At 44.5% G+C, this 20,423-nt stretch overlaps 1 protein-coding gene across 1 annotated transcript in view; it reads right to left on the bottom strand.

The window, feature by feature from the left end:
* ralgapa1 (Ral GTPase activating protein catalytic subunit alpha 1) overlaps window positions 1-20,423 on the bottom strand; it is a 64,442-nt gene that overhangs the window by 24,614 nt on the left and 19,405 nt on the right. Inside the window, exons 19-41 of the mRNA XM_079286889.1 lie at window positions 19,704-19,828; window positions 19,320-19,554; window positions 18,907-19,092; window positions 18,259-18,423; window positions 17,976-18,169; window positions 17,779-17,877; window positions 17,312-17,467; window positions 17,065-17,193; window positions 16,779-16,904; window positions 15,973-16,031; window positions 15,573-15,681; window positions 14,012-14,122; window positions 13,642-13,710; window positions 12,879-13,016; window positions 11,844-12,027; window positions 10,563-10,681; window positions 10,306-10,425; window positions 8,860-9,499; window positions 8,340-8,455; window positions 7,813-7,937; window positions 3,590-3,661; window positions 2,983-3,106; window positions 2,366-2,521 (exon numbers count right to left, since the gene is read on the bottom strand). Of these exons, the coding sequence (XP_079143015.1) occupies window positions 2,366-2,521; window positions 2,983-3,106; window positions 3,590-3,661; window positions 7,813-7,937; window positions 8,340-8,455; window positions 8,860-9,499; window positions 10,306-10,425; window positions 10,563-10,681; window positions 11,844-12,027; window positions 12,879-13,016; window positions 13,642-13,710; window positions 14,012-14,122; window positions 15,573-15,681; window positions 15,973-16,031; window positions 16,779-16,904; window positions 17,065-17,193; window positions 17,312-17,467; window positions 17,779-17,877; window positions 17,976-18,169; window positions 18,259-18,423; window positions 18,907-19,092; window positions 19,320-19,554; window positions 19,704-19,828 (3,557 nt within the window). The remainder of the gene's footprint in view (window positions 1-2,365; window positions 2,522-2,982; window positions 3,107-3,589; window positions 3,662-7,812; window positions 7,938-8,339; window positions 8,456-8,859; window positions 9,500-10,305; window positions 10,426-10,562; window positions 10,682-11,843; window positions 12,028-12,878; window positions 13,017-13,641; window positions 13,711-14,011; window positions 14,123-15,572; window positions 15,682-15,972; window positions 16,032-16,778; window positions 16,905-17,064; window positions 17,194-17,311; window positions 17,468-17,778; window positions 17,878-17,975; window positions 18,170-18,258; window positions 18,424-18,906; window positions 19,093-19,319; window positions 19,555-19,703; window positions 19,829-20,423) is intronic.

Consider the following 20,423-nt stretch of genomic DNA (forward strand, 5'->3'; position numbering starts at 1 on the left):
TATACACACACACACACACACACACACACACAAACACACACACACACACACACACACACCTCACTCATAAGCTTGAGGTTGAGTCAGAGATGCTCACAATTCATTGTTTTGCAAGTCCAAGTCAAGTGTCAGGTCTTTGAGCTGGAGTCCAAGTCGAGTTACTGTGTGTGCGACTTCAGTCCGACTAGATCACAAGTTGTTCTCCATGACTGGAAGTGAACTGAAGTTTAGAGTTATGGCCTTCAATCAGAAGAACAAGGTGGCACGGTTTAACAAGGCAACGTGGAGTCTTAACGTCCGAGGTGATTCTCTCATCACTATTCTTAACAAAAATATTTCAATGACGGACATCAGAGTGATCAGTTGGTGTAATGCAGCTGTAATCCTTTAATCATGTTTCAAGCAGATGCGGTATGAGAGGGAGCAGAACACACAGCAAAGAGTGAGAGCTGGACAAACGCCCTGCGATGGACTAAAATCCCACTGCAGTGAGTGAGTGAGTGAGTGAGTGAGTGAGTGAGTGAGTGAGTGAGTGAGTGAGTGAGAGAGAGAGAAAGGCAGGAGGACGGCTGATAAATACCTGCCAGTATGGACATGTGTATGTCTATCAGTTTAACCTCTTTTGTGGACACATTCGTCAAACTGTGAGTGCATGCGTTTGTGAGCCTGCGTGTGTGCTCGCTCCCCGTGTGTGTGTGTGTGTGCTCGCTCCCCGTGCGTGTGTGTGTGTGCTCGCTCCCCGTGCGTGTGTGTGTGTGCTCGCTCCCCGTGTGCGTGTGTGTGTGTGCTCGCTCCCCGTGTGTGTGTGTGTGTGCTCGCTCCCCGTGTGCGTGTGTGTGTGTGCTCGCTCCCCGTGCGTGTGTGTGTGTGCTCGCTCCCCGTGTGCGTGTGTGTGTGTGCTCGCTCCCCGTGTGTGTGTGTGTGTGCTCGCTCCCCGTGTGCGTGTGTGTGTGTGCTCGCTCCCCGTGTGTGTGTGTGTGTGTGCTCGCTCCCCGTGTGTGTGTGTGTGTGCTCGCTCCCCGTGCGTGTGTGTGTGTGCTCGCTCCCCGTGCGTGTGTGTGTGTGCTCGCTCCCCGTGCGTGTGTGTGTGTGCTCGCTCCCCGTGTGCGTGTGTGTGTGTGCTCGCTCCCCGTGTGCGTGTGTGTGTGTGCTCGCTCCCCGTGTGTGTGTGTGTGTGTGCTCGCTCCCCGTGTGTGTGTGTGTGTGTGCTCGCTCCCCGTGTGCGTGTGTGTGTGTGCTCGCTCCCCGTGTGTGTGTGTGCTCGCTCCCCGTGTGTGTGTGTGCTCGCTCCCCGTGTGTGTGTGTGCTCTATCCCCGTGTGCGTGTGTGTATGTGCTCGCTCCCCGTGTGCGTGTGTGTGTGTGCTCGCTCCCCGTGTGCATGTGTGTGTGCTCGCTCCCCATGTGTGCTCGCTCCCCGTATACGTCCGTGCCTGTAAGCGCTTCTGTTTTTCCAACGTTAACACAAATTTATAGTCGTGCGGTCATTTGCGCCGACTGATGTGAATAAAGCCCTTAGCGGATGCGTGTTTGTGTCACGTTAAACAGGTTTGTGGTGTGTGCGTGCGTGTATGAGAGTATGCGTGTTTGATGGGGCCATCAGCTGATCAGGGAGACGGATGGTGTCGGACCAGGCGCTGATAATCCAATCAGGAGCCTGCAGCGACGTGATAGGCCAAGAAGCAGGAAGTATGATCTGATTAAAGGGACATTATGGCCATGTGCAGAGCGCCCCGATGCCTGAGGGTTGACAGGTGTACACACACACAAGTGCACACAATAAACCTGCCTGCCTAGGAACTGATACGAGCCCACACCACACACAAACACAGACATGATTGCTACTAAGACTTATTGGAAACATTGGTGTGCGTTCGAAACACTGACATTAACAGATGGAGGTGTGTGTGTGCGTGCGTGTGTGTGCAGCGACCTATGTTCATTTGCAATGCCATTCCAGGCAAATAAAAAGAGATTGGGAAGGAGGAAAAGAAGAAGGCATCTAAAGGGAACGAGTAGAGAGGATTATCTTTCTCCTGTCACTGCACATCTCCCCTCATTAAATTTAATTAGAGCAACAACAATAAGTATGCTTATGATTACTAATTACGCCATCTCTCTCACCGCACAGATACACTGAGAGAAGGCAACACAGTAGATAATGGGACAGACACATGAGTGCTCGACAGAGAGAAGGTACGTTTCCATCCAGCTGTCAAGCAAACCAGAGCATTTTGAAAAGTCTAGAGTGTGTGAATTCACCCGGCGACAAGCAGGAAATAAGGTGGCATTCCATTGGCTGGACGGAAGAGAGTGAACAATGGAGACTCTTGCTGTCACCAGTCAGATAGGTGTGTGGGTGTTACCTTCTTGGTGAGGTTGTGGTCCTGGTCGTGGGGCATGCGGGTGGAGACGTGGTAGATGACCTCGGTGGTGGAGGTGGCGTAGTAAGGCGTGGTCTGGCCTGTGCTGCGATTCCTCTGGAGACCTCCCATGAAGCCACAGTGAGTGGTGAGGTCCACCTGAGGGACAAACAAAGCCATGACAAGCAGGGACATGAAGAACATCTCCCTTTATAGCCTTTTACTGGAATAGAATAATAAACCTGAGTCGCTTCAGTCTCCTCTAACTCTTAAACAGTAAATAAAGATAAAAGGCTACAGCTGCTTTTTGTTTTGTGTTGAATCCATTCCTACATTTCTTCTTGAGTCAACACACAAACAAATATAATCTGCCTGCATTGATTTCCGTTTATTCTAACCATCGTACCTACAAAACGGTTTTCTTAGAAATCTTAAATCAGTTAACACTTCACTGATATGATAATGATTCAATCATTAGTTGCAGATCAGATAATCAGACTCCATCCTAAATATCATCCGGGAGATTTCAAGGACACAATGTAAAAGATATATTTGTGCAATTTGTACGTATGAGGAAGGCAAACGATGTCTGAACATTTATGAGAGTAAAGTGTTCTTACCTCCCAGCCGAGTCCAGAGACGAAGTCTTCGTAAGCCTGGCTGCCCGTAGTGTTGGTTAGTATGGAGTGTTTGTCCTCTTGGCCCTCCGCCACATAAAATACTGCTATCTTATGAGTCTCACGGCTAGAAGAGAGTGAGAGAAAACAATAATGACCGACGCGTCGACTACTGAAAAACAGATCCCACATTTATTTGAGTGGCTTCTACAAGAATATTACGTTACTGAGGTTTGATCAACGTACTTCCCCCTTCATGCTTCTGTTTGTTTCTGAGTTTCCCCCTCACAGAAAGCAACGAGGGGTCGTGATGTAATGACTCCACTATGGAAGGGGATGCAACTCATGGTTTGCAGAAGGATGAAATGGGGCGTATCACAATTTGGCCGATCCATTTTCTAAGTCTGATCTAAATAGTTTTCTCTCCCGTGTTCGCCAAGATAATCTTTCTCAGTTACTTTTTCGAGAAAGAAAGTGAGGAAAAACTTTTGGCAGGTCAAAACTTTTTTTTTTGTAGTAACCAACTACAACCTGAATAGAAAGATCAAAAAGAGGGAGGGAGTGGGGAATGCTGGAAGTGTAATATGGAAGTGTTGTAATATTTTCTCACCACTGCCGTGAGTCCAGGTTCTTCAGCTCTCTCAGTAACTTCTCATTCTTCCTCAACAAATGGAAGTTACTCCTGTAAGACACAGATACATGCACAGGTTAGGAATAAATATCCCAAGTAACAGTTAAACCTGCCTCTCTGGAGGAAGAGGTGAAGCTGGCACTAAAGTTTAACAATGACAACGTTTTGATCCTACTTGGATCTTCATCAGGTCAGAATGCTGGGAAATGGAAACACCAGTAATACGGCACTCACGCTAACAGGCTGACAGGCTCTACGATGGCACTAAAACATCCACAAACAACTGACAAAACAATTACAAAAACAAAGACAGAGAAAACAGCAACACTAAAGCCATATTTCTATGTATTAAACATAGATCTTATTTATCAAACAGTACAGCAACATTTGGAACAAATTCTCTACGGCGGTGACCCGGCTGCTCTGCAGACAGCACGGAGTTTGCCGTTTGGTGGAGACGTTTTCACGGCAATATAGAATAAATATTAGAGACAATTGCGACCGTTTGACTTTCCAACAGTAGCTCTAAGCAGCTTATAATACATCATTAAAACTACCAGTGTGATCAAAGAAATACAATCATTTATTTCATCATCATTAGGATTGTGTGTTTTTAATGCAAATAACCACAATGTACATGACAATAACAAGCTGGTCCGGATGCAGCGCATGTGCTCTGCTCTCCTGGTTTTTGGGGCTGTTTTTCCCACATGTGCTAAACCACGTGGGCATTTGATACGGTAGATTACATTTTTTGTGCCTCTCTACCATTAACGGGCTACCACCGCCGTCTCCCTTAATTGGCTGGTTGCTTGTTTTTGTCACCGTTTCCTAGCAAAAAAACAACAACAAATCCCGTGCCAACTAAATAAGAGGAGCTGGCAGGACTTCTAGTGAGAGAGAGCAGAATACCAGCAAGAATTCATTCAAAGCCACATACATGACGTTTCAGCTTTCTGAGCATTTTAAAAGGAAAAGTAACCGATCAAAACATCTGTTCCCAATCACAGATTATTACCAAGAAAAGAAAAAAATGAAGTTCCCTCATGTCAGATTTCAAGACACTGAAGACTAGTCTGACTCAGTCACAGTCACATGATTGTAGAACTTTGCCTGCATCAGCATGAGAAGAATTAAAGCTTGAATGTAAGTACATTATAGTTAGTTTGATTGTTCCATTTTCAAATTTTCAAAACCTCCAACATGATCAATTTAGAATCTGTCCTCTCCACAGATGCTAACAATCTTTCGTTCCATAATGAATTGAACTGACTACTTGCAGTGATATGTATTCGTCCAGATAGTTTTGGTATGAGTTGCTCAGTGTTTGAGGTATCAGCCGTAGAGAAGTATTTACATGGAACTCTATGGCACTCGGTTTGGGTGCTCAAAAAAAAAAAACATTTGGAAAACAGCAACGTCTCGCTCCAGAACTCATTTACTTCACAGTTAGTCAAGATAATCCACACACCGTGTTCATGTAGGAACTATTTTCCTTCTGCTGAACGACATCCGCCAGCCTCATCACCGTGCAGAAGGAAGCGTACATCTACCCACGGACGAGGTAAACATTTAGTTTCAGCAGTTATCGGTAAGCTATGAACACAACCCTCTTGCCTTCTATTACATTCGAGGGAAGGTCGATTAGAGATTGATAAAAGCACCACAGATAAGAGGAAAAATATGAATTTTTCATTTTGGGGTGAACTCTCCCTTGAAGCATCAAAGCTGTAAGATGTAGCTCTTCAGGCACCATTTCTATTTCTGGAACTAACTCAGACGCCGTTTGACCATCTGCTAAGCACTTCTGTTTGTATACTGGCGCCTCAACTCACAAAACATAATATTACTGCGTACAAATATTACGTTGAAAAAAAAATTAGCAAAAGCAACAGCATCTCGTGCCGACCACAGCTTGTGTCATCACCACTGAGAAAAGGCTCCACGTAGGAAAGGACAGGGCCCTATTCTTGAATAGAACAAAAGCCTTTTATGCCAACTAATAAGTTCAGGGTTCAAAATGTCCCAGCCACCAACCTCCGCATCGCTGATACAAAAACCCAAGACTTGAGCAGGGAGACTCAGAGTGGACTGATAATGACATGTCATTCTTTTCAAAAAAAAGAAAAAGAGTGAAAGAGCAGGAGATAAAGAGAGAGAGAGCGAGAGCGAGAGCAATTTGCTCTTTATTAAACTGATACTTGGTAATGGCCTCATTCTCTGCTCTCAAAGACTCCATTTACACCCTGGATTATGGGGAAAAGCATAAAAGGGGACACATGCACGCACGCACACGGGTGACTGTCAGTATCTTGGAGTCCGTGATGTTCCATATGAATACCTGGAGAGACATAAGTGGTAAATAACCGATGATTAGACAATCTCCTCTTATTTTTCTCATCAGTCTATCCTCTTTCCCCACCCAACATCCAAGCTTCTTTGGCCTCCTTATTTTCTCATTCTCTTCCGTATTCGCTCCCTTATTTTTTTAAATTTTTATAATATTTTCGCTCTTCATCCTTTATTCACCCTGTTTTCTGATTCACCACTTCTCCCACCATCATTCCCTTCTTCAACTACTGTCTTTTATTCTAACTCCAAATGGGTTGAGTTTGATCAATAGAGTACTATACTCATTATCACACTCTTCAACACACACGCGCGCAGTGTGTTAAGAAGTCCATTGTGCAGGCTGAATGCAGACGGTGCAATTCCCTGGATGAAGTATAAAGAGCGACGAGGGTCCATTAGCCGCCAGATACATTTAAAGTGATACCTTGACATTATGTATTTTTGCCCAGAGTCATTGAGAAGATGAAAAGGTGTGCCATGTGAGTGGGAAAACGCAGAGTCTAATTAGCACAAAACACTTTTTTTTTAATGTGACATTTTTGTGTCATTTGCATTCAAAGGGCATGTGGTTTGTTCTAGGGGAGACAAAACATTCTAAAAGACTTCACGCACACATGTATTATAGCAACCTGAAAACAGCCTCTTAGTAGAAAACCTTTTCTCTTTCCTTCTTAGGCATAAATGTGTCTTTTCACTTTTATTAGTCTTAGTTTAAAGGTACCGTACTATGTGGAACTTTCTGAAAAGCGGGGTTATTAATGACACCGGTGGCTGTTAAATGAACTGTAGTCAGCACGCTGTCTCTCACTAGCGAGCATCGGCCAAAACAGTGGCCTGATTACAATCATGTAGTACATTAAGAATAGCTTTTCTGTCTGAAATGTTGCTACATTTTATTGAAACATTTTGCACTGGCACTTACTACTTGTCATTTGCAAAATTACTTTATCAGCTAACGTTGCAAAGCAACCAACGCCATATCCCTACAGCGTAGCTAAGTTACAGCTAGCTGGCTAACCTTAGCTTGGGTTACAGTTAGCTAGTTGGCAGCCCCTGCCTTGCATCGCTATTGGCTAGGAGAGAGCAATCGTTGGTTAGACACCTTTGCTTTGTACTGTTGCATCATTTGTTGTTGGCTGAAACTAACATTACCATAACATTAGTGAGCAAGCAAGCTAAGGTTAGCCAGCTAGCTGTAATTTAGCTACGCTGCATGGATCTGGCGTTGGTTGCTTCGTACCGTTAGCTGAGGAAGCAACTAACTCAGCCAGCCAGATCAGCCCAGAGAGTCTGGATGAATAAACTGATGTTTTTCCACTCAAGACAGTATTTCGCCATGTTAGCTACACACTGTAGGGGAGATGAAGAGAGGCAAGGCACTCAGGAGTGCATGGAAACATCAAAGACCGTCCAGAGTTAAAGGCAACCAAAAAAGTCGGGAAGAGGTCTCATTTTAGAAATACGAGGTGGTTAACACATGTAAACTCTTATACATAGTACCTTTAATTATTATCATTAAATACGTTTTTCCTGCAGAGTTTTGTGCGATATGCAAGCAGTGTAGTCTAATAATAAAGTAGATTATTATCTCCATAAAGGTAACCATGAAAAAAGAAAAAAATGCCAATTTACAGATGTCCTCATGAAGATAAAGAAGAAATATCTGAACTCGGTTTATTATCCAGTTTCCCACAAACTAAATGAAACAAATGTGGTGAATGCTTCTGTTCAGTTGGATTTCACAACACAAAGTGATACTTATATTGTTGCATTAACGTTAATGTTTTTCCAAACATAAACGCCCACTTTGTTGTGGCTTCTAGCGTCAGTATGTCCGTGTCTGGTCTCACCTCTTCTCCCAGGAGTTGAGCCCCAGTATGTTGATGAGTAGTCTGCAGTAGTAGAAGGCTGACTGAGGTGTCTCGGTCTCTGGTTCAGTCTGCTGCACTGCCTTCATGTTCAGGTCCTCACCTCTCTGAAACATTCAACAATTCACTTTCATGCAAAAATAAATGAACAATATCATAGAAACTAAACAGAAAGCGAGATGGTGCGAGAGCCATGACTGAGAAGAGGATCACACTTTGATTAAATCACATTTTCTTCTTGCCGATATGAACAAATCAAATCAAATTATGATCAGAATAGAGAAACCAACATCAGAAAGCTGTTTTTTTGTTGATTTTCAAAATATCACAACCTTTTTCTTGATAATAGCTTCGGATTTATTGCAAAGCAGTATTCACTACGGACAGTGCTGCACTTATGGGCCACCACTATTTGAGTATCCACCTCATCAGGACATGCTGGGAGCTACGGATTCAGAGAATCAAAAGGCAAAACTCATTTTATTCATGCGAGTACGGACACAACGTACATGAAAAACAAACTCTCTTTCGGCCGCGCTCTGCTTCAGGATGGCATTGATCACGTCGTTCTCCTGCTTTTCTGACACGCAGGCCGGAGGAGGGGCCGGGATGTTGAGCGGCATACCTGAGGGGACCAATCAGGAGACAAACTCAGCTGTGGTGTTGTCAGAATTCCTGTTTCGTTCCATTTAGGTCTTTGGGACAACAGTTAGGCCCATGTGTAACAGCACCTTGGTTAGTGAGTGTCCACCTTTGATTTGATGGAGATTCCTCTGTTTTTACAGTACAAATTGAAGAATGGCAAAAAGTTCACTGAAACTCAATGAGTTGCTGCAAACATAGTGTTCAATTTAAAAAATCATCCTAAAATACAGTAGAAGCAAAAAAAGATTGACAGCTCACTTTCAAACATATTGGGACTGGCTTTCAGAGACGGGAAAACTCCTTCATGTGTGTTTGAACAGTACGTGTTAAATGTTCTATAAATGTATTGTAGATTGAACGACCATTATGACGTGCATACAATACCTGCTCTCTGCAGACACTCAGGACTCGAGTACCCCAGGTACTGCAGCATTTCATCCAGCGAGTCGTCTTCCTCCCTTAATGAATCCCACGACGGCACCGCCTCCCGACACACGCGTTTAGCCAATGGCGGAGCCAGAAGAGGCTCCAAGCCCGACTCCCCTCGATCCGTCTCCCCGTCCATCCTATGCTCGATACTCTCCTCCCCCCGCTCCTCCTCTTCTCCCATCCCCTCCTCTGTGACTGTCCTCTCCTCCTCCTCCTCCTCCTCCTCTTCTTCTTCCTCCTCCTCCTCCTCCCCCCCCTCTCCCTGAAACCCTTGGCTTTCACCCTCCGTCCCTCTCCCCGCGTCCTCTGCCTCGCTCTCCTCCCGCCCCTCCTCTTCGCTGTCTGCCCTCTTCACTCCGTCCATCGTTTTCAGTGGATCTGCTGGCGGGGTGCGTAAGTGAAGACTCGCGCCATGAGGCGACTGTGTGAATGTGTTCGTCGGGCTGTTTGGGGAACACGGCGGAGGACCGTAGAGAACGGCAGAGTCCCAGGAGTGTTTTCCGGCGACATCTCGTATGATGACGCGAACGCAAGCGGGAGCAGAGGACAAACCGGCTGTCATTCCGCCTCCTGGTACACCAGACTCTGATCGGATCTGGGAAATGGAGGAGGACAAGAAACGGTGGTTAAACACTCAACGTGCTGACTATCATTCTGATGCCGAGAACCACATTTTCACAAAATCCACATCAAACCTTCTTAAATACCTTTTATTCACTCACATTGCTTCCTTTTAGCTACAGCTTCTCCTTTGCAACTTGTAGAACTTTTACAAGGAAAGTCAATAGACGACAATCCATCTTAACATCAGCAGCAAACTTCAGGGGAAATCAATTGTGCTTCTTATTAAATATTGAAATGAATTATATCTCAAGCTGCACTGCAAAGCATCAAAAACTATTGTGTTATGTTTTACTACTTAATAATACCGTTGCATGTTAACGTGCTTACAGTTATTACCATGTCAGTTACTAGTAATCAGTAAAAGAAAGGAGAAGTGTAGCTTAGTGGCATTTTCAATGTCATGGATGAATATTTAGCGGATCTCAATAATGTGGATGAGGCCCAACTCTCTCGTGAGATTTTACGAGTCTTCTTCTTGAGCTCGACTTGGTTTGATCCGACAACAAACAGAAAGCGAAAGGTAAATGATTTCTCTGAGATTAAGATTTCCATAATGTTGTCAGACATCTATGATAACAAGTGGCAAAAAGAAGCACTTTGACCAGGGTCGCAGGTTACCCTTAAAGATGAGAAGCAAGAAACTAGTTCCTTTTAGGTCAAAGATCCGTTGGTCTTCATCAGTCATGATTATACACATGATAAGCTGGGCAGAGAAAGTCATGTTGTGTGACAGTGATAGTACATACAAAGCGTCAACTTTTGTCGGGGCCAGGTTACCTGATACACGGAGAGCAGTGTGGAGCCGTTCAGGACCAGAAACTGTAGGTTTGGTGAATGGAAAAGCTCCGGTCCAAGATCTGCACTCTCACAGAAAGGGTTGTCTTGGTTTTCACACACCTACAAAACATGCAAAGATCGAAATAAAAGTATTGAAAACTATTTGTATTCCCCTTAAGACAAAAAACAAGTAAACATCACCAAATGTAGTACAGCATATGCTGCCATTATTACCACCAAACAGCCAGTAACAGTACCTGACTAGACAGAGTAGCAGGCCCTCCGGACATCGGATAGTGGCCTAGATGGTTGACCAAGTGTGTGATAACTGTTCTGGCTGCGATGGAAACCAGGCCCTGCTGGATGCGGCTGCGGACTGCAGAGAGAGAAGGAAAACACAGACAGAACACAGACAGTATATTACTCACAACACAAGGTTATAGTTAAGAAGAATACTTTTAGGGTGATTCGGGTATCAGGTAAGTCTATGGTTCATTTCTAAATGTTTTTGTTTAGTGGGCTAAAAGATGCTCTGACTTGATATTCAGGTTCCAAGTTGCAACTAAACTTCAGCGAAAACTAGGAAGAGGTCCAAACACACGTTCGGCTTGTACATAGTTTGCCCCATGCTGAGCAGAAGCCAATGCCATCACACACTGTGCTGCCAGCAGATCCTGGCTAATCAACATCATTACACACACACACACTGTGACACACACACACACACACACACACACACACACACACACACACACACACACACACACACACACACACACACACACACACACACACACACACACACACACACACACACACACACACACACACTTTCCAAGAGCTCCTTATTGACGGGGCTGTGTGTAGAGTACAGATATGTATTGACCAGACAGTCTCGACAACTCTCGAAGCCTCAGGCAAGCTCGGAAAGGAGGGGGGGGGAAATGAAGGAAAAAGAAAAAAAAGAAAAGAAAAATGACCGGTAAAGAAAATAAATTTGTATAACAGAAGTGAACAGAATATTAGCAGAGAGTAATGTTAAAGGTGAAACAGATGAAAGGAAGTGAAGCAGCGAAGACAAGAAGATACAAAAAAGGAGATGAGCGAAAAGAAGAGAAGCATGGTCTATCACGGTGCTCCAGTCATTAGACCAGACACTGTGTCCTGGTGGGCCACAGCAGGGGACAATGCACACTCTCACACGGATGCAGACAGGTGCACACACGTGCACACACACACACACACACACACGCGCACACACACACGTTTCCCATCTCTAGTGATTGGCAGTGGTTTGATGGACGGCTCTGGGTTACTGCGTGTCTGTCAGTGCACCACTTTGCAAGCATCGAAGAGTTACGGAATAGATATAGATATGTACCATGTATGTCTGTAATATATTTCTGACCACGTGAATGGCAAAATTACATATTCACACGCTCAGACTCGCCTCTTGAAAATCACTAAATATACAGAATCGTCACAGAAGACGGGCCTGGAAGTGCTGGGCAGGGTGCGCCTGCTGTGCGATGAATTACCTTCAGTGACAGGCTGCAGTTTGCTGGAGCGCTCGGAGTCCGGGCTGTGCAGCGGTTCTGGCTCTCGGAGGCTCTCCAGCGGCAGGAACGGGTCGTAGTCAGGACTCAGCAGGTCCGACAGCTGCAGCGGGTAATACTTGGGACTGTTGAAAGACTGGGCTCCGTACACACAACCATGTAACACCTGGACAATTTGAAAAGAAAAAGGGATTTCAGATCCGCCTCCTTTACAGCCCACGTTCAGCTTAACTGGACTGATGCTTGTACTTTATATGGTAACATTTTTCAATTTAAGACATGTTTTGGGGAAAGGTACAGTTTGGTTGTATGAGGTAATTATCCATAGTGGTGTATTACCTACATTGGATGGATGTTTGTATAAACAGACGGGAGTAACAGCACAGGAGCAAAGCAATGTACAGCTGTGGTCGGAAGCAGCAGGAACATTTTTAGACAGCTAAAAAAAAAAATCTATATATTTCTATACATTTACAACGCTTTACCTTGCTGTCAGACAGCCATTTCCGATGGGTAACTGAAGCTGTTATATACATCTATGCTCTCTTCAAAGCCACCAGAATCCTTTGACAGAAACAGTAGTTCTACCTCGAAGAACACAGGAGAGTTGCTGGTCTACCGCTGCATTGATTGGTTCGTTGGTTCGTGTTATTGTGTGACTTTAGTGTTTTAAAAGGGTTAGGTTGGATTCACTAAAGTCACACAATAACACAAACAAACTAACCGATTACTAACTTAAAATGACTGGGGGGGGGGGGGGGGGGGGGGGCGTTTCAAAGGAACATTTGTATTTTGTGCCTTTGAAGAGAGCATAGATGGATACAACAGCTTCAGTTCCGGTAAGTAAAGTGGTGCAAATATTCCAAATGTAGCGTACACTTAGGTGGGACCAATGTCGAACTATCCCTTTAAGTGAATGCTGACCGGCCACTGCTGAAGAAACCTTACTCATGTATGTATGTGTGTGTGTGTGTGTGTGTGTGTAAAGGGCTTTGTCATAAAGACACAAACACACACCTTATAAATACAGCTGAGCAGGGTCTTGGTCGGCTGATCTTTCTCTGGAGGGCTTCGTGTTTGAACGGGTTGAAGAAGAGTATTTGGAGGCAGAGCCATCACCCAGTCCAACAGACACAACAGCAGGGACACCACCAGCTGCAACGCACACACACGCCGGTATAAAGTAGGGGTGGGAATCGCCAGAGATCTCACGATACGATATTATCGCGATACTTGGGACACAATACGATATTATCACGATACTTCGATATTATCACGATACTGCGATATTATCGCGATACTTTCACGACACTGCGATATTCTGAGTATTGTGATAACATATATTGCGATTTATTACTTTTTTCAACTTCAAATTATGTCCCCAAAGGAAAACTGTGTCAACAACATGTTTTATCTGAGTTCTTTCTCTGATGTCTCCATCTTTGTTTCGACCAACTTCCTACCAATCACGCACGCAGACCCGGCACCTCTGCTGACCTCACCAGAAAACAACTCGGCACCTCAGACTAGCAGTCTAGTGGACTGAAAAAGCAATTGATTTATTTTTATTTTTTTAATAGTTTATATCATAAAAGATTGATACTTGGCGTCCGTGTATCGATATAATATCGCCACGCAAAATATCGCGATACTATGCTGTATAGATTATTCCCCCCACCCATCGTATAAAGTTACTCTCGAAGCAAAATGAGTAATATCGTGAGCGTCTGGGAGGATTTGTGGTTGTGTGTGTGTGTGTGTGTGTGTGTGTGTGTGTTACCCTCTTATCCAGTTCATGAGGGGAAGACTCGGTATTAGGCAGCAAGTGTGTGATGGTGGCGATCAAAATCTAAGCAGAATAAAATCAGACAAAATGATTGTTAAGTATGCTAAAAATGTTACTACTACAGCAACTACTACTACTACTACTACTACTGCTGCTGTTACCATTTGTAAAAAATGAAAAACAGAAAACCACAATAGAGCAGTGAGAACTAAAGCAGCAACATTTAGAGACCTCGAAATTAAGATTTTCAAAATAATTTGGTGTATCTAATAAGTGCCTTCGCTTTACTCAATATAATATAAATAATAAATGACACCAGTATTTGGAAATAATTGTTCAGAAGTGCACAAAGTTCATGTCTCACCTCTACGATCTTCTTCGGAGTGTCGGGGGGGAATTTCTGAAGATGATCCACATGACTGATCAGGAGGTGAAGGATGTCCGACGCCACCAGTGCTACATTCTTATTGGGGTACTGGTACACAAGAACGTATTTGTGTTAATTCATAGGTTCTGTGAGTGCATTGATTAATAGCAAACATTTAAAAAACATAAAAATAAAACATCAACAGTTGCAGTTTATCAAACAGATATTTTCGTGTTAAAAAGATCTTTTTCATCTTAAATAAGGAAATGTTAAATGCGAGGGAAGAGATTACACCCATGAATTCTGCAGTCGTTTCAGTAAATCTGTGACACTCCAATGACTGATGAGACGATTTGTGTCTGTAAAAATGATTTGACAGTATGAGGCATATTTGATGATGAATATGTTTTCTTGTCATTGTTGTTTGATGTTAAATATTCATTAAAGTGCATCAATTGTGCTCTGATGAGGATAAAATGCTTCTAGATAGGAGGGGGGACGGGTATTGGGATGAGGAGGACAACAGCAAAAAGTGTCTCTTCATGGAAATATGACAATTCCTAAAGCTTTGTGTGAGTGTGTGTGTGTGTGTGTGTGTGTGTGTGTGTGTGTGTGTGTGTGTGTGTGTGTGTGTATGTGTGTGTGTGTGTGTGTGTGTGTGTGTGTGTGTGTGTGTGTGTGAGAGATTGTGTGTGTGTGAATATCACAGTGGCCCATTTCTGAGGATACTTGCTGCTGGTATGAAGGCAAGCGATGCAAGTGGACAAATTGTGTGTGTATATATGTGTGATAACGTGTATATGTGTGATAATGTGTGCGTGTGTGTGTGTGTGTGTGTGTGTGTGTGTGTGACACAGCTTGCAGCATTCCCCCTGGATTAGTCTCCTATCTGAAGGAGAACCAAACATATTGTCTGTCCAGGGTTTGCTCCCAGGAGTAAGTGTGTGTGTGTGTTGCTGTAATGTGTGAGCAGGCCATTGGCTGCCGATACACAAGCTAGGGATTCCAAGGTGGGCAAGTATGTATGCGTGTGTGTGTGTGTGTGTGTGTGTGTGTGTGTGTGTGTGTCCATCTAGAGCTGCTTGACTATAGATGAGACAGTGAATGTTGGACAGTATTATTCGGATCCACAGGCCTCCCAGTCTAGTGGCCTGAAACAGACAATACCGACTGAGGCAATTTCCCCAACACTAACAATCATCTCCAACAATGTTTTTCCATCACACTTTGGCTCTGTGCAGCCCGCCATGTCAGGGTAACGGCCCAACACTAAACAGATTCAGTGTGCTATCAAACTCCATATAAATATGCAAAAAAAGATTGTGAATTACATAGAGAAATAAAAAAACTGTTGCTGTGACAATGGCTAAATGTAAAGAAACTACTTTAAACCTACTGGAATATATTAAACTATGGGTAATTAAGTTATTTCCCTTCTGGGATTAATGTGTTCTTTTAAGGCCTAATCACATATCCAGACAGAGGAGATACAGATGCTAACGCACCAAAGTGTAGATCAGTGTCGCACCAACTAAAGCAGCACAGAGGTGTCACTGACCTTCAGAGTAACACAGATGACGTTGAGAGCCTCTTTGATCTGCGGATGCTGAGTCCCGTGAGCCAACTCCTCACACATCCAGATACCCAGACTGCACAGAGCCACGCACCTAACGGAACAGATTCAGCGTGAGCAGCTGTTCTACACAAGCAGACACACATACAGTCGTGATCCACGTGAAGCACACACTTCACTCCTGCATTCTTCATTTAAATTAATTTGTGATATTATTTATTTATGTCTGCTTGTTTACTAAACTGTCTGCACATTGAAAACATTCCCCGCATATCTGTGTTCAACGAGAAGTCGAGAACAAAGTCGTAAAGTTACGACAATTGGTGGAAGTGAATGAGAATAAAGTCACAATATGTTTAAAAATCTGAAAGGTGTGACAGCTTACCTGGCAGGAGCAGAGGGTTCGTCCCTGGCAGAGCTCAGGATGGTTTTGATAATATGCTCCTAAAAACCAAAACATCCAGACAAACACAGTTAATGAGCCTCACACAATACAAGGTATTAGTTATCTACATACTGGATCAGTATGTAGACACACACACACACACACACACACACACTGCACCAAAAACAAACACACAGGCACAGTCCAGACTTATCCACACACACACACACACACACACACCAACTGGTCCCGTCCCTACGGTCACCGTTAATGACCGCTTAGTGATTCAAAACAAGTTTCTGTCTTGTACGGAACCAGTGAGCGGGCCTGAGGTGCTGCCACGCATGGCATTAGCGCTTTACACGGCGGCGGCGGCAGCAACAACAACAACAACACTCCCATTATAGCTCTGGACTGTCACAAGAATGGCTAATGAGACATTAACCTATTAGTCTGGTTCTGAGACCCCCCCCCCCCCCCCCCCCCGTCAGTCTGGACTGACCTGGATTACACACAAAGTAGAGTTTTGTTTAAATGTTTGACCCAATGCTTTGGTGGACGTCAATTTTAAAGTACGCTGACATGTTTGGAGTCAGCAAGAGCAGTGTGTCTGTGACAGAGATGACAGGTGTATGATGATCTTCTCTACATTAAGAACCATAATAGGACTATTATTTTATCTGTTTGTCGAAAAACTTTTTTTTTGTATTATCCGTCTCTTCCCCCTATTCTACTGTGGTTTCTCATCATGATATTGCCCAAACACAGAGGCATGACAACTTGTCTCAGCCGTTATTGCCATCTACCTTGACGTCAGGGAACTTGGTGAGCACCACGTCGGCTGTGGTGGGATGGAGGGCTGGAAGCTCCTCATACAAGTTGGGAAAGCACACCAGAGATCCCAGCAGGATCTGGGCCTCCACTCTTGGAGCCTAAGACAGGAGGAGGAAAAAAGAAAAGAAGAGACAAAGACAGAGAAAATACATAATTTCTTTTTTTGTTTTTGAAATGACACATGTATGCACCAGCTTGTACTCTTCAGGTGTCTCACAGTAAATGCAAAACAACACTGCTGAAGAGCGCATTTCTTACGTTGAGTGATGAGCAGGCGGTGACTCTCGAAGCCGCTATGATGAAGTCCAGGATCAGCATGGTGGCTCCGGGGAGACCGATACTGAAGAACCTGGGACTGCAGTGTTTTATGATGGTGTTCACAATGTCCTGTAGAAACCACAAAGACACACGTTCCATCCTTTGATCTGAAGCAGTACAAACTTGAAAACATCGCTCTACTTTAAATATGTTTGTCGCCTACAAAGCGCGTGCGCACACAGTCTACCTGGTCTTGGTGCAGCAGTCCTTGGTGCATGATGTTGTAGAAGTGCGTGAGAAAGTCAGAGTTTGGGGAGACATCTTGCCGTCTCTTCATGATCCTGCAGATCAGCTTGTAGGCGTGAAGCTTCCCCTGCTTGTAACGCTCCGTCAGCATGGTGGCCTGGAGGAAAACACGCATGTGTGTGCATATAAGAATACATTTACCTATGTGAGTAGGTTGAGGTGTTAGCTGGTTAGTTTGTGGAGGTATCCCTTTCTCTGTGCGTGATATATTTTTTGCAAACAAATGCATTTAGATTTCAGTTTATTAAATCAAATATTAAATTCAATCAAAGTATTCAATCCAATTCCTAAATACGAGGAATGTGATAGTCTTAACTACAGATAGTTCTTATTCTCATGTTTAACTACCGGTAGATCTCAATGTCATGAATATCAGAGGTCCTGAGGTGATCTCTCAGTCACGCCTACCTTAAAGAGCCACGGGGTGAGGATTCTCAGAGGTGGGATCAGAACAGGGGGCGGGGGAGACGACTGGTTGTCCAGAGAAATGCCCAAATTATCTCTTATCTGGAAAGAAAAAGTTTTGTTGTCACACAAAAGCCCCACAATCGTTATAAAACGTCTCATCGTTTGTAAATGTAATAATTGCTTGTGCCAGCACACACCTTGGCCAGGTTTTGCCACAGTTCGCACAGATAATCAAAGACCTGCGCATGGATCTCGGGGTCTTTGATGCTATTGACGTCCCCCAGGATGCCCAGCATCCTCCGCCACATTACCGTGGCAACATCAGCGTGCCATCCAGTTAGAGAGCCACCCGCCATGACGCTGCAGTCCTCGCTGGGGAACTCGCTGGTTTCTAGAATCAAATCAATGAATCGATCAGTTACTCTTGCTCAGTACAAGACAACGTAGAAGTACATGTTTGAGAATGTGCACGAGGGTTACCCAGGTCATCTGGAGTCTGCAGCACAGAGTTGTGGAGCTTGTGGTCCAGCTGTAGGTGCGAGTGGGAGTGTGTGTGATCCGGGTGCTCTGCTGTCAGTGTGGCGGGGGAGGGCGTCTGGGAGCGAGAGCCCCCAAGGGAGTGCATGGGAGACGCACTCTCAGAACCTGGACAGAGATACGCACAACAAGGAGAAGAAAAAAAAACGTTTTGTCATCGAGTAGTCGAGAAGCCTGGATTCTTGGGCCGAAATTGTAAAGCTGCTTGTTGATCCAACATTCTGTAGTTTTGGCACAAACCAGGAAAAGCATTTCAATAGCTATCCACCAAATCAGATTTCTCTAAGATGGTACGTGTGATGTACGTTACACCTTCAAGTAGGCTGATTACCTCTGCCTAATAGCTGCAGATGTTGACGACAACTATGGGCTACAATCCCAAGTAGTTCTTTATTGCATTTGATTTTGTCATCCACTGCAGGCCTATGAGGTAAATTTGTGATATTGGTCTATACTGTGGTGCGATGACGTTGACCCAACCTTGTCAAGAGAGGCGATGTGGTATGCAGTAAAATATGTACTATTTAGGCTGTTAGTTTGGATACTTAGATCTACTGAAATAATACAGTAGCTAGAGAGATCTTTACATACCGGTAACAGTGACTGTGTGGCTGAGGCTGCTGGTCTCCGAGTCGATGTGAAGTGTCGTCAAACTGGCCACTTCATGTTCGTCACAGGCCACGCCCCCTCCCAGGCTGTCCTGGTCCAGTGAGCTGCCTCGACCTCCGCCCCCAGATCCAACACCTCCTCCACAAGCTTCTGAAATGAAAGTAAAGTCTAAAAAAAAAAGAAAATGTTGACCATTATACATTTTCTATGGGCAAGGTTTCCAGATGGAGACAAATCACAGGTATCTATTTATATCACACAACAGCAACTTATAAGGACCGTTTCTTTTCATTTTGACTCAATAAAACATGTACGGCAAACTGAAATCATAGTGATCTTTGTATGAAACTAAATGTGTCACAAACTCTGTGGCAGTGCCTCAGTTTGTTACTTACTGTCAAACTTGCAAGTGGAGTACTGAAAGGCATTGAAGGAGTCCGACTGGCTGTCTGAGCTGATGATGTCCGAACCGCTGGCGCTCGCAGGTGAGGTCCATTCAGAGGGAACCCCCGGATCATCAATGGGACGGGGGTCATCAGAGGGCCGCGATCCGGGACTTTGACCCGCCTCCAGGAGCTCCGGCAGGTCCCTGGGAACCTCCAGACTGCCAGGGCTGCTGCCACGACGGCCCTGTGTGTAGAGAAGCGTAGATCTTTGGTAATTCTTTATTTCCGCGTTCAATCGCCAGCCGTGATTGGCCACCGAGCTGTAGCTCTTTTTCTAATACACTGAAACATTCATCTTTAAAACCTGTGTGTGTGTGTGTATGTTGTTCTCACCGCTGTTCCGTTGGCCCTCAGTCTCTCCTGAATAAACTCATCCATGAGGTCAGAGAAGTTCGGGTTGGTGCTTCCTACGTCACTGGAGACCGGACGGGCCTTCTGGACCACCTCCTCTTTGTTGGCTAAAGGGCAGATACATGATGGTAGTCAGAGAGTACGGAGAGTACACACACACACACACACACACACACACACACACAGTAAAGGGATGAAGATTCACAGGTGGACACGCAGACAGGTGAGATGAACAAACGCACAATGATAGACAGTGGCTGATCCGTACATCCACAAACCACTCAGACACAAAACTGAGAAATGATGTTTAGTCTGTAAGATATATTGTATCATAAAGTCTGACTTGCTGACTATAAGTCCATTGAAGTAGATTATGTGTATGAACCACTCCATAAGGGATATGATGACATCATTAATCTTACCCGTCTCACTTTCTAACAGTCAGAGAAACTCCCGTTGGATAAGTTATGCGAGTCAAGTGTTCAGATATTTATGATAAAACGTTACAATATCTATACAACAAACTGGAGCTTCTCTGGCTTTGCGAGGGCCGTCCTGATGTGTGTGTACTGTAGGCCCTGAAGTTAGCAAAAGACTGACTGTTAAACAAAAGTCACGACACAGCAGGCAAACCCACCGGAAAAGCAATGCAGGAGTTAATTCACACCATGCACGGAGAACAAGTGAGAGAGTATCACCTTG

Source organism: Melanostigma gelatinosum, assembly GCF_949748355.1.
Source record: "Melanostigma gelatinosum genome assembly, chromosome: 16".
Classification (NCBI taxonomy): domain Eukaryota; kingdom Metazoa; phylum Chordata; class Actinopteri; order Perciformes; family Zoarcidae; genus Melanostigma; species Melanostigma gelatinosum.